The following is a 14,435-nucleotide window of genomic DNA, read 5'->3' on the forward strand; positions in this document are numbered from 1 at the left end:
AAACAATAAAAATAGGTGGTATATGAGATATTTTATAGGGGTGGTGCTATAGTAATTTGAGACATATGGGGTGTGGTTGCATGTAATTTTGAAATTAAGCTGGTGGTGTAAGGGTGTTGTTAATTTTAGATCAAAATCGGAACCAGATCGCGAGAAACTGGAACCAATCCACCAAATAGCTTATTGATCTGGTTCCGGATCTATCAATTAGAAACCGTTGGAACCAAAACAAATTCACATCCTAACTCAAGGTCATGAGAGCTAAGGTTAAACCCTTTATTTTTTTTTAGTTTTTCAATTTTGGTTGGTACCACTTGTCTCATATGCTATTTTATCAAATATTTAACTGTAAATTTAAAGGTCCATTTGGGGATGCTAACTTAAGATCATACCTTAATCCTAACTTATGAGGGTGGTGGTGTTTCTACTTATTAATTAATACAAAACAAGAGGTAATATAGACTATAATATTATTTTATGTTTTTGGTAATATGTGTTAGGGAATTTTTATTTTTAAATTTTGATTAGACTGGTTGGAACTGTGTAGGAATCGGAATTGGTCTACCCATTACTTAATGGTCCTGGATCTCAAGTTTAGAACCGATTAGCTTATTGATCCAGGTTTGGTCATGACCCCTTAGAATTAGAATCATTAAAAAACCGGATCAATAACCCAGAACCGGACCAATTGGCACCCTAACCCAACCCAACCCAACCCAACCCAACATATAACAGAGACTGTAAACCATAAGGATTGAGGTGCGGTTGGATTACTTAACACTGGTTAAGAACTATTTTTTTTGGTAAAGAACTATTAAGAGCTGTTACTTCCTTAGCTTACCTTCCCTTCCATAACACTCCATATTCAGAATCCAAAACTATGGCATGCCGTTCCTATGATATCCATCTCCAATTCTGTGTCTCTGCGTCTCAAAAACATCAAACACAGAATCCATAGCTTGTGAGTCTTCCTAGATTGATCATCTCTATCCAGTATCCACTTTTTTTATGTTCGTTAGTCAGTTCAGTTTAGCGGCTTTAGCTTAGATTATCAGAAAACCCAAAAAGGGGAAAAAAAATATACTCCCTTCATCGATGCTTTTGCTCCCTAGTCTCTTGGAAATATACAATCATTCATACTTCTTTTCTTCATAAACTTCCGTTCTGTGACCCACCATCTCTGCAACTCTGTCTTCGTTTCCATTTTTTTTAATTAGTATTCAATTCAATTCAATTCAATACAAGTTTCTGTAATTTAATTATGATATGAGTTTCCTCGGATCGTGCTGCGGCGTTTTCTGAGGCGAATTGATTGTTCATGGAAGAAACTCAAATACCCATATGTTAAAAATCCCTCCAATTTCCCTTTCTCCCTTGTAGCTAAGATGATATCTTGGAACCTGCTACTAGTTGGATGGATAACGGCAGAGCCCAGCGAGCTTCTGCGAGGTGTGTGATTGTTGAATTTGTTGCGTTCGTTAAACCCAGAAGAGAAAATACTCAGAAAGTGAGAAGTTTCACAGAATATCAATCCTAAACCATGGCGATGCAATCAAGGGCTTTAACAATAGAGGACGGCAAGGAACCTTCTGCCTTACCCAAGACAATCCAATCGAGGGTTTTTCCAGTAAGGATCTTGCAGTTCTTTGGGTTGTTTCTCATTCTGGGTCTTGGATTTTCTATCATTAGTATGTTTATGATCCGTTACTGGGGAGTTCAGAACGTTGTTAGCACAGCAAGGTCTGAGTTCCAACCCTGCTTGGAAGAGCCTGGTAGTTTAGTGCGTTGGATCAGGCCTCAATCTAATCTGATGCACACTATGACTGATAAGGAACTGTTCTGGCGAGCGTCACTCGTTCCTCAAATAAACGAGTATCCATTTACGAGAGTTCCTAAGATTGCTTTCATGTTCCTGACGAGGGGGCCCTTGCCGCTTTCACCTCTTTGGGAGAGGTTCCTCGAGGGTCACGAAGGGTTCTATTCAATCTATGTTCATTCTCTGCCATCTTACGAGGCCAAGTTCCCGTCCACCTCCATTTTCTATCGGAGACAGATTCCTAGCCAGGTATCACTTCCATGTTTTCTCTGTCCATTTTAGCAGTTAAATATGTGTTTTAGTAGTGAGAATGCAGGCCTTTATGAAGTTTATCTACCAATGGTGGCATTAGTTATTATGCTTGTTTTTTGGACAAGGGATCTATAGATCTCGAACCCCTTTCTAGTCTCTGCTCAATTATTGTGCTTTACATGCTGAATTAAACTTTGGAGATAGCAGTTTCCTTTACTTGAACGTCTAGATTCTCACATGGTCACATGGAACCTGCCCCTGTTGTTGATTAATACTTCTAGTTCTTTCTATGGCATAGGATTTCGAAGCCAATCTTAAGATAAGATATCTCTGATGTGATACATACTTGTAGTACTTCCATTTCTCCCTCTTTGATGACAGCTTCTCTGTAAGCATTTATTTTCATGCAGCTAATCAGCAGACCATAGGTTTGAAAACATGAAAACCTAGGTTAAGGTCATCCACATAATAACCTTTTCAATGGTGAAAAGGTTGGGACCAGTGCATTGGTTACAACTTGGGCTAACCCCTCTAAATAAAGAATTACTCCATGGTTCTATCAAACATGGAATGATAAGTGTTCACTCTACCTGTAAAGTTAAGTATAGAACTTCACAGAAACTCATCATGATTTTCATGTTATTGATCACTATTTGTAAGGATTGAAGCGACAATTATCATGGCATTTACCTATTTCCCTCTCTATCAATGGTAGTGGACTTCCATTACTAGTGCACATATAAGATCATCTCCAAATCAAAGAATCCCTTCTATGGGGATCAACTTCTTGTGGCTGTGGATTCTTATAAAAAGGTCATTAGAGGAGATTTGAATTTAGTGAACTAGATTTTGAACACTTTTTCTGCTAAAGCCTTAAGGTATGCAGTCACTTGCCTAGGCATGCCAATTCAAATAATAGCGTAACTAACAGGGCCCCTAGGCGTAGGAGATATGGCAACCGCTGTTTCTGAGAAAACAATTGGTGCAATAAACTGTGCACTGCATTTGGGGTTTAATTTTGCACAAATATGTTCTACACTATGTGGTTGTGTGGAAAGCTGGAAAATAATTATGTTTCTAAACTATGTTACCTACAGACTTCAGAATACAAATTGACATACCTGAGTCGTATCCTTGCCAAATCAGGGTACTTGTCTATAGCATATATTACTTGATCTGATTTTTTCTTTTCCTTTTCATAGAGCTGCCAATGAAGTGCCTGACATTTGGGTAATGCTTAGGCTCCAGGGGGAGGGGTTTCAAAATGCCTGGGCTCATTTTTTTGAGTCATGAAGTATTTTGGAGCCCATTTCTTGGGGAACCTCACTTGTGATTGGCAATTTTTTCCAGCAACCCTTAGAAATACAAGTTATCTAGACCTTTAGTCCTTTTTGATTGCTCTAAAGCACATATTTTGCTGGAACTGGATAATGAATAAGTAGGAATTGTTTCCAAGTGAGGAAGCAGTTGCAGAAATGGAATAAAAAAAAGGGGAGGTAAGGGTTGTGACTATAACAATTGAAAATTATTATTTTTCCATATTTTTGTTATATATATATATTTTTTTTTCTGAGACCAAACAGTTGAATATTTTTATTTTCTAGTAGTCTTCTCATATTTTCTTGTTTTTTTTCCGAGACCTGGGACTTTTTTTGGGGACAAGTGATGAAATTATAAGGAACAAAGAGCCCCAATTTATTTTTCATGGCTTATGATTACAGGCTATAGAAAAGGAAGGGCATATTCCTTAATAATGGGCTTCTAGCTTGATCTAATTTCTGCAGCCAAAAAGTCTTGAAACCTCCTACAGACTGAACTCCCTAAAGAGAACCATATCTTTAGCTCCCTTCATGACTGTGTATGCTGGCTCTAGATGGCCCTAAAATCCCTTGCTCCTCTCATGCTGAAGGATCGATAGAGAGCCGCTGCAGTTTGGAACCAAACATTCCGTGCTAGAAGATTCAGGGATCTTTATCACCTCCAGTTTGCTGACCGGCCCAGTTCCCCAGTTCCTCTAACAAAGGGGGGCTGAAATGACCTCTCTACCCATGCCCAAACACCCTACCCGGGTGGGGTCCACCATCCCCCTATTAGAGGAACTGGGGAACTGGGCCGGTCAGCAAACTGGAGGTGATAATTTTCCGAAGATTCAGAACTCAATCTACCATTTCTTGTGCCAGCTTTCAAAGGATGGTAAACCAAACCTTTGAGGTGAAAGGGCAGTGGATGAGGTGGTGATTAACAATTTCTTCTTTTCTTAAGCACATGTAGGAAGCAGTGGTGAATAACTACCTGCCCCTCAGAAGCATAGTTGTCATGGCGTCCTGGCGCTGGAGAGGGCTGCATGGCGACCTACGCCATGGCGACCCTCTTTGATTTCTTCTTCCTGACTCTCTTTCCCTCTTCGATTTCTTCTTCCTGTCTTCGATTTCTTCTTCCCTCTTCGATTTCTTCTTTCCCTCTTCAATTTCTTTCGATTTCTTCTTCGATTTCTTCTTCCTGTCTTCTTTCCCTCTTCGATTTCTTCTTCCTGTCTTCTTTCCCTCTTCGATTTCTTTCGATTTCTTCTTTCCCTCTTCGATTTCTGAATTTTCTTCTTAAAACTTGAGAAACAATAGAGAAAAAATAAAACATGGCTTGAGTATACATCTATTAACACATTAAAAATAGAGAAAATAAAAAATAAAACATGGTCGACATGCTCGCCATGGCAACGCCATGGCGGGCGACATGTCGATATATCGACGTGACACCCCTCCACCGACTTGGATCGCCGTGACGCCGTGACAACTATGCTCAGAAGCAACTGTTTAAGTGCACTCAAGGTTGCTAAACAAAATAAAAATTGCTCTTTCATGGGGATACCTCTAGCGCAGACTTGTTTTTGGATCCCTTTGACATGATACTTATAGCAAACTAACTTCAGTTACTTGAATCGCTGATCATAGAGTTTTACTGGTTTGGATTGACCTGCTTGATGGGGATGTATCAGATAGAAGCATGCTTTTGCTTCTCACTGGCAGTATATATCATTGGTATATCTGAAGTCAGAGTGGTTAGCTAGGTACTAGGTATAACTTATAATTAAGAAAACTTGGCAAAGGTGGTCTCAAATTATTTGCTTCACTGTCAGAATATTATGACTGATTCTTGTTTCTCACAAATATAACATGACTCTAGATAGGTGTCGTGCCAATTTTCCATGGACATGGATGCAGGAAAAATCCCCAAGGCTACTCTAGTTTGGTGCAATGATCATTTGAAGATGCTGACAGGTTCTTTGCCTCTGTGGGTTCAACAATCATTGGAAGTGTCAACAATATGGATTAGGTGCCTATGTTTCCTGCCACAGATGGATCTAGTTGGGGGGGGGGGGGGATTTGCACCTCTTCAATTTTATGTTTTTGGTTTTGTGCCTATAGTATTTTATTTACAGTGGATCGAAGAAGGGAAAAAAACACAATCCCATCTCAATTTCTTTTATTCTTAAAAAACAAAAATCCACCAGAACTATATATGCATATTTATTTGATGCATTCTGAGTATTTGATCTTGTGTTTCGTGGAAAATTATATTTTTTATTGGCCTTTCTAGAGGGCATAGGGATGATATTTTCTGTTCAAGCACCCCATCAGATAGGATACATTTTGTGTTGGTTGCATTCTGATTTCTTAATTCACTTGAATTGTGGTCCCCATTTACTATTTAGGAAGCTTTTCTATTATAATTCCATCTTTAGAAGTTTCAGTTCCACAGATAGATTTAAATAAAAGATCTGGTGCTATTTGCTGTAGCATTTTCAGCTAAATTTGCCATAAACAAATGATGTTGTGCCCCAAAATATTAAGTTCCTCTAGGTTAAGGTTTCAATGAGCTATTGGGGGGGGGGGGGGGGGGCTGGTATCTTATAACATGTCCTATGTGTGGATCCAGCCATTGTGGAGACTCAGTAATGTAGTACTTAATTTGAATGATCAAAACAGTAGCCAAACAAGATCTTTTCACAGAAATAATTCCATATTTGGGGAGATTATCAATAACATAAAATCAGATAGTTGAATGGTCCTATAACTCCAATCGAGTTCAGTATAAGTTTAGAGGAATAGTTGCTGAAAATTTGAACTCAATCGGGTGGTTAAATCAGCAACTAATAAAGTAATCCTAGTACTAGTAGGAGTAGGGGTAAAACAGTAATTTAACAATGGAAACAGAATTCGAGTACCAGGGTTTGTAATGGGCAATTGATCCAATAATGTTAGACATAAACAATAGCTTAAGCATCAGAATCGATTCAGGTAGACAGGTCTAAACAGTAGCTATAATGGAGGGAAGGGAGGGAATAGGAAAACAGAAAGGTTGAGGGCAAGTACTCCTTTAACACATCCTTGATCTCCTTCCAGGTAGTTGGTTCTTGTCGACAACGATATAACTTATCTTCATGAGTGTGCCACCACTCCCTTGTTGTCCCCACTTGTTTGGTACGGGTCAGCTTCATCTTCCGCTCTTCTATCAGGTTGAACCAATCAAAATAATCATCGAGGGCACACAACCAATCAATAGCTGTGGGTCGTGTTTCCCGTTGTACTCCTTTAACTCCAGCTTCACCTTGTGCCTATCATCAGGTCGCTTTTGGTTCATGTTGCAATCATATGGTACTATATTGTAGTCCTCCTAGTAGGTTGGATTATTGATGGTCCTTTGTGCTGGTGGTGTAAGGTTTCTCTGTGGCAGCCTTCTTTGGTACGGATTGATGGTCTGGGAAGTAACTGGTGCAGGATGATGTTCACCCCTGTGATCCTTTGGGTTGGGTTATTGTTGTGACGAGATGTTACCACGATGTGTTACGCATTGACATCTTGTGACATGTTGTGACGAGATGTTACCACGATGTGTTACGCATTGACATCTTGTGACACAACATCCAGCCATGCATTCAACTGTTGCCCCATAGAATTCACTGTATCCAATTTTTTTTTTGATCATATCAAACAATTGTTGTATTGGCAGTTGCTCTCCCGTAGGGGTAATAATTGAACTGGCCATAGCTCTGATACCGAATTGGTTGGGGGGGGGGGGGGAAGGGTAGGTAGAATGAATCCTAAAACCCTCCCAGACAGGATCCCCAAAACACCCAAGCCCGAAAGTCAACTGAAAACTCAACCTTCTCAGATGAAGGTCAAACTTTAGGATTCATTCACAAACAAGTAACTGGAAGGTCCTTCAAAATCAGAATGATCCAATGGTCAGATTAAAAGTAACTTGCGAATTATAAAATCTAAGAAGGAATTTCAGCAGATAGAGATTAAAAAAGAGCATCCCAGTGCACGAGGTTCCAGCTACTGCAGGGTCTGGGAGGGGCAAATGTAAGGAGCTTTAATCCCCGCTTCGCGGAGAGGCTGTTTCCAGGTTTTGAACCCGCAACCAGATAGAGATTCTTAGATTAAATCAAATCAGGAGATCAGATTAGTTTCAAACTGAAATCGAGTTTTACCCTTCGTAGATGCAACCAAATCCCAAAATCTGGAACAATTTGAATGGCCATTTTTAAAGTAATTAGAAGATCTCAGACCTGGTTCCAGAAATAGACAGAATTTAGGAGATTTCAGATAGCAGCAGATCTGGAAGCCAGATCAGACCCAATCTCTGGTCATGTGCTTCTCTTAAGAGGGGCTTTCAATCCCCAAAAGATGGCTTAGATCTGATTAACCGATTAGTCTCATGTGCACACACAAATTAGACTGAAAATAGAAGGAAAACAGGGGTACCGCAGGAATTCAAATCAGTGATTAATGAGGTTTGTGATATCAGGGAGTGAATGAGTGATCACCAATATGATTAACCAGAACTAATGATGAAATTTTAAGCAACCAATGATTAAAACCGAAGGACAAAAATACTAATCGATGGGGTTATTAAAACAGTACCTTGATTGCTTAAACAGAATAAAGGAAGAATGATAGATAATAGATAGATAAGGGCTTACACTAACATGATCAGCTTCTCACCCAAGACTGAATCGCTCAGTTCCATTGAATAACTAGAAACTTTTATTAATCTTCAATCGTTCTCTGCCCTTGGCTCATAAGAAGCTTTATATAAAAAAGGGTAAGAGATTGCTGTCTGGTCGTGTAGTGCTTGCACCAGCATGATGGCCAATGATAGCGCACTCCGGGGCATCAACATAGATGTGATTTTTTATTACATGGGAGGTAGGTGGCACTTTTGCGTGCTCCTGTGTCTGGGCGAAGGAGTCACACGACCAGGTAGTGTTTCTTTTCCCATATAAGAACTAGAAACAGAATCCTAATCTGAATTGGAAAGTAAAAGCCTATTACTACTAGCAACATAAATTATATAGAAATCCTAATCCTAAAAGGAAAATATACCCATACGCAGGTGAGAGTTCAGCTTAAAAAAATTACTTGAATTAGATAGAAGACTACTAACTAACTAAGCCAGTAACTAAGTCCATGATTGGGCTTGGACTAAGTCCACGAATAGGACCGACTTAGCCACCATTGAGCTGGGATTTGTTCTTCTCCTTGTTCCTGCATCAGTGACTTTGTAAATTCAGTGAGAAACTTGAACACTAGAACTAGAACCAGGTTTTGTAAGACACCAATATGGTTGTGTTTGGAAAGGAGGAAGGTTAGGATTAATAACAGCCTAATATGGTTGCATTTGTTATTAGAAAAATCCAAATGTTTTACCATCCCCTCACCCAAGGAAAACCTTGGCTCCGCCCCTGTGTGGAACTACTAATGCATGAGGAGAATTAGAGATGATTTATTGGCCTTTTCTTTCATTGCTTTCCCCCTTATCTTTTTCTTTCTTGCAGGGGTAGTTCTGCCTCTTGTTGACATTTAGAGATCCTTTGCCATGTGCTTTTTTGTATGGCATTAATGGATCAATTATTATTATGGAACCCGTCCTAGAGAGTTATTTGCTTCTCTGCAATCTTGGAAGTCGAGAATGTGTTAGGTTACTCCAATATAGGTAGGAGTGTTAGAAAAACAATGCAGCAGAATGGCGATTTTGCAGAAGAAATGCAGAGGAAAGAGAAATCACAGACACACGAGACAAGTTTTTATGTGGTTCACCCCCAAGAAGGAAAGCTACATCCATGGCCGAGCGATAGTACGAATCCATTATTTCTGTGAAGCAAATACAAACCCTCTCTGACATCTCTTAGAGAGATAACAACAATATATAAGAAAACCTTAACCCCAGAAAGTACAAAACTGCCCCCAGAAACCCACCCGGTTCTATCCTGAACCAACATAAGGCGAAATACATATCAAATCGAAGCTCTTGACGAGCTCTTCAGGTGCCAGCACATGCGGTGCTGATGTATGCACTTTTTGGCCATTCTGGCACGGCCTGCCAAAGAATCACCACAGCACTTTCTGGATTAGAACTGAGATCAGGCTTCACCAATAACAAGGAGTTGAATATATTCAATTACTAATCAGGTGTCAGGATCTTTGTTAGAGCAGCGGTGTGTTATGATGGAACTTGGACATGGATGGTGCTTAGATGTGCGTGTGTTAGTGAATGCATTCGTCTGTCCGTCTGCTCATGGGCACAATGCAGTTCTACATGGTCATAGTTATTCAAATTTAGTTCTCATACCATTGAGGACAGTTTCCTTTTGCTTTTCTATTGACATCTGTTCAGGTCTATTGTTCAAAGTTAATTGAATTGTGCTATCATAATCACTGGAAGAATGAAATGGTTGACCTTCTTGTGTCTGGCCATGATAACATATGAGAAACCGACAACGTTGCAGCTTTTTCAACTTTCTGTCTAACCCTAGCTTCCAAAAATACCTTTTCATCATTTCATGTGGGAGAATGGAAATTTCATCTTCCCATTGGTGAAAGTCTATTTTGGGAGTCAATATCTCCAATCATTGGTTATAAATTCTTCTGATTTGCCAAAATTTTTGCCCTTTCCCTTGATGGATTTTGCTTACTCCCCTCCCCCCCCCCCCCCCCCCCAAAAATACCCTTTCAAAATATAAATCAGTAAAAATTAAATGTAGGACTGATATTTATCATTATGAACTCCCAAAAATCTCTTTATGGAGCCAGCCTGTTGAAATAGGCTTTAGTGTTGTTGGAAACAAGGTGAGCATCAACCAAGTTGTCATTACTGTGGTATCAGATTCCATGATTGTTATGTTGTTTATTTAAGTGTCACTGACTAGTATCTTCCTTGAGATTGATTTTAGTTCTGCATGTTCATGCTTTTTGGGTAACTTCCTTTCTGTTTTCAAAATGTAATGGTTTCTTTCTTTGCAGGTGTCTGAGTGGGGCAAGATGAGTATGTGTGATGCTGAGAGAAGACTTCTAGCAAATGCATTGCTTGACATCTCCAATGAAAGGTTCGTACTTGTGTCAGAGTCTTGCATTCCTCTCTTCAACTTCAGCATTGTCTACCACCAACTATTGAGATCCAAGTATAGTTTTGTTGGTGCATTTGATGATCCTGGGCCCTATGGTAGAGGACGCTACAATGAGAACATGGCACCTGAGGTTATTATCACACAGTGGCGCAAAGGGTCCCAGTGGTTTGAGATTAACCGTAAGCTTGCAATTCATGTAGTGGGAGATACCATATTTTACCCAAAGTTTGAGGAGTTCTGTAAACCAGCATGTTATGTAGATGAGCACTATTTTCCTACGATGCTGACCATTCAGGCACCACATCACTTAGCAAACAGGAGCCTCACTTGGGTGGACTGGTCAAGGGGTGGTGCTCATCCTGCTACTTTTGGGAAAGCTGATATCACAGAGGATTTCCTGAAGAGAATTCTTGAAGGACAGAACTGTCTTTATAATGACCAGCCCTCTTCTGTCTGTTTCCTTTTTGCCAGGAAGTTTGCTCCAAGTGCTTTGGAGCCTTTGTTACAGCAGGCACCAAAGTTTTTTGGGTATTGACGTTTGATCATTGAGCTTTATTTCTCAATGGGAAAAGAGGTTCTGGTTGTAAAAAATGGGATCTGGTAGAGCAAATGATTCTTATGCCTTGCATGTTGGAGGTCTTCTCCAAAATGCTTTATGGTGTATTACCATGATATTGAAGAAGAGACTAGTTATCACATGCTTTAATGTATGATACTTTTTGTCACGAACGGCTAGTAGACTAAGGCCGCGTGACAAATTGCTCTCCTTTAACTTCGTTTCAGAAAGATACAAGTAACCGCTGTATAAGCAATTTTCTGATGTACAGACTTCTAGCTTTCGGGTATTAGTATTCAACATCCATTCTTGTATCATAATTTATAGTATTCATTTTTGTTCTCTTTTTCAATTTCTACTTGTAATGTAATATTGTTACATTTTCGTCCCGTTTTTGCAATGGTATAATGGGTAATTTTTAGTTGACTGAACATTTGGAGTATTTGCAATGTTGCAATTGTGTTCTTGTATCCTGTTCTTCATCAATCAAGCTTTTTTTTCAGGTTTATTCAAGGAGGTTGTTTCTTCTGTTTGCCATTTCCCATGTTTGGGATGTCATTTTTTTTCAGAGCTTCCAGATCAGATAGACGGTCTCCGCTGCACCACTGTTCATTCCTTTGTCAGCTGCACCTCCAAAACCTAGAACCGTAAATAAATTCACCAGTTACCATCAATTTGCCACTTGGCTGGCAAATATTGGCGTAAATTTACTGCATTGAACTGGTAAACATGGGGGAAGTAGATTTCAAGTCTAGAATGAATTTGATAATATTTTGAACATCATAAGCTCTTCTTTTCCTCCTTTATAAAATCTTCTTTTCAAGGGAAAGCATAGCTTTAGGACATTGTTTCAATATGATGTTATATCTAAGGTTTTAAAAACTTGGATCCTGGACTGGATCAGCCACGGAGGATATTCTGATCTGATCCCGATTTGGATCGGCTAATCTTACCTGATCCAGACTGTTCCGCCGGGTGAAACATGTCGGATATAGCAGGAAAAACTGTTGTATATTGGTATCAAAAATGAAAAAGTTTGAATACTGTAAAGTAATATCCAACATCCATCTGCAAGTACAAGCTGCTTCTTGTAATTGAAGCTGTAGTTTAGAGGAGGATAAGAAATGGTCTTCAAATAATTGAAGATTTCAGAAGCATTAGAGATTGCCTTGCCTTGTTCAACACTGAGTTTGCTTGTATAAAGTTGATTAATCAGATGATGATATTGATAATGATTAACAATAATATGTTTGAAATTGCTTTCACAAGAAACTATTAGGAACTTGTATATTCTCCTGAAGGGTCACAACTGCTTCTACTTTTGAGAGCTGGAATTTGAAGACACTATAGATGCAAATTAGAGAGAGAGAGAGAGAGAGAGAATCAGGTATGCTAAGCTCGGTTGGTTTTTTTATTAGTCTTTTAAATAGGGCCATAAATGAATAACTGAAAAGCTGAATTCGATCTGCATCCCTATCCGTTTAGGGACATCCGTATTCGTTTAGAGATACCCAGAAAAATCCGAATACTCTGATAAAAATCTATCCAATAAAAAATCTGAATATTTAATAATAAAAAAATAATTAAAAAATGACCTTGAGGGTTTTTGAAGATTCTATAGGTTCTAGAATATGAGGAAAAGAGAGTCATGATCTAAGAGATATGGATTGAGAGTGAATTGTATCCGCTAAGGGGAGGAAGGTCTGGGTTACATAAAGTAGAGGTGTAAACGAATGGTCGAAAATCTGAATTCGATCTGTATCTGAATTCATTCGAATCCGTTTAGAGGTATCCGTATTCGGCTAGAGAATATCCAGATCCCCGATCACATCCGATCCGTAGCTATTTACACGCCTACTTTTAAACAGTTTTGTCTCTAAAGTTAGGAAACCTTCAGCTAAGACTGAGTCTAGTAGCCAACCATAAGCCTAAAAATAATCTCTTAAATCATGGATTGTAGCTGTTTTGCAGGTAATCATGGGCCTGGAAGTGCTTAGCTGGGTTGGCTATTAATTACCATGTGCAGCTATAATTATTTATGCATATGTCCATGATTGCTATGATTATCCATTACATTAACAAAATGAGAAACTTAGAAATATTTTTAAATCATGGAATGAAGATGTTCTCCAGTTTCCAAATTTGCAGAAATTGGCTTGTTATAATTAAGCCACGAAAAACCCCGGTCCAATCAAGGATTCCAAGTTAAGGATTTGGGTTGTTCCAAAATATCTTTGGTTTTGGACTGATGATTTTAGATCACTAAAACAGTAAAACATATCAGCTTTTGGATTGAGTGATCCAGAACCCGGTTCAATCTTTTTCATTTTTGAGGGAGAATAAGGTCAGCCTAACCAACCAACGGTCCAACTCCTAGGTTTTCCGGTTCTTTTGGGTGGACCGGATTGGTTCAATTATTGCATAACACAATATTAAGTAGTGGTTTTTTTGTCTTGTTGATTCAGAGGTAATGGATGAAGAGTGAAGACAAAAAGCCAACCTTGTTTGGCTAGGTTGGCTATTTTGAGAGAGAGAGAGAGAGAGAGAGAGAGAGAGAGAGGCCATGTGGGGTTCCATTATTAGTTATAATTAAGAAGAGTATAAAGGGATTGTGATTAGTAAGCATAGATTAGAAGACATCCCTTCCTCTTCAATTTGTCCTGAAGGAAGGAGGAACTAGGGAGGGAGAGCCCACCTCAACCTGTAAAGAAAAGGTTGGAGTTTATGTGTCTTCTTCTATTCTAATTATTTCTAAATTCTATAGTTGAAAAGTATGTTTTGAATGAAGGAAAAAAGGAAAAGTTTTGTTTTTTTTTATAAAAAAGTGATTTTGGAAAGGTCAGATATCTAAGGAACTTCTTTATTGTGAAAATTTCTGTATGAGTGTTGTTGTCTCCAACAGCCACATGGTTTCTTTGTCAAAGCTGAATAGACTTCCAACCCTAAACCCTTGAATAATTATCACCTTTAATTCGTGGGCATCTCCAATTCCTTTAATAGGGGGAGTGGACCCCACCTTAGATAGCATTTTTGGGTAGGGGGTAGGGTGGTCATTTCTGCCCCCATGTGAGGAATTGAAGGAATTGAAGAGAGCAGCGAATTGGAGGGGATAACGATTCTAAACCCTTACCCCTTTCAAGTCATTATTCATTCATCCATTGTTAAGGTCCATTCTACTAATTAAATTAACGGGAAGGGAAAACTTGGAACTTATTGACAGAGAATTCCAAGTTCGAACTTCCAATTTCCTTTCCGTTATATTGATCAAAATACCCTCCACTTCTTCTTGCAATTTCGTTTGGTATGCATTCTAGGTCAATATTGCATTAATTGAAATCATATCAAATGCAATCATAATTTAAAAAAAAAAATCTACAAGTAGATTCTAAATAAATGCTTTTAAA

At 38.9% G+C, this 14,435-nt stretch overlaps 1 protein-coding gene across 1 annotated transcript; it reads left to right on the forward strand.

Annotated features, from left to right (window-relative positions):
* Nucleotides 1-1,407: 1,407 nt before the first annotated feature.
* Nucleotides 1,408-11,544, forward strand: LOC122669714 (glycosyltransferase BC10-like). The gene is made up of 2 exons (XM_043866552.1): nucleotides 1,408-2,065; nucleotides 10,372-11,544. The coding sequence occupies exons 1-2, from the start codon at nucleotides 1,541-1,543 to the stop codon at nucleotides 11,008-11,010; spliced, it is 1,164 nt and encodes a 387-aa protein (XP_043722487.1). The 5' UTR covers nucleotides 1,408-1,540; the 3' UTR covers nucleotides 11,011-11,544.
* Nucleotides 11,545-14,435: the final 2,891 nt, after the last annotated feature.

The sequence above is a fragment of the Telopea speciosissima genome, chromosome 7 (genome assembly GCF_018873765.1).
Source record: "Telopea speciosissima isolate NSW1024214 ecotype Mountain lineage chromosome 7, Tspe_v1, whole genome shotgun sequence".
NCBI classification, from domain to species: Eukaryota; Viridiplantae; Streptophyta; class Magnoliopsida; order Proteales; family Proteaceae; genus Telopea; species Telopea speciosissima.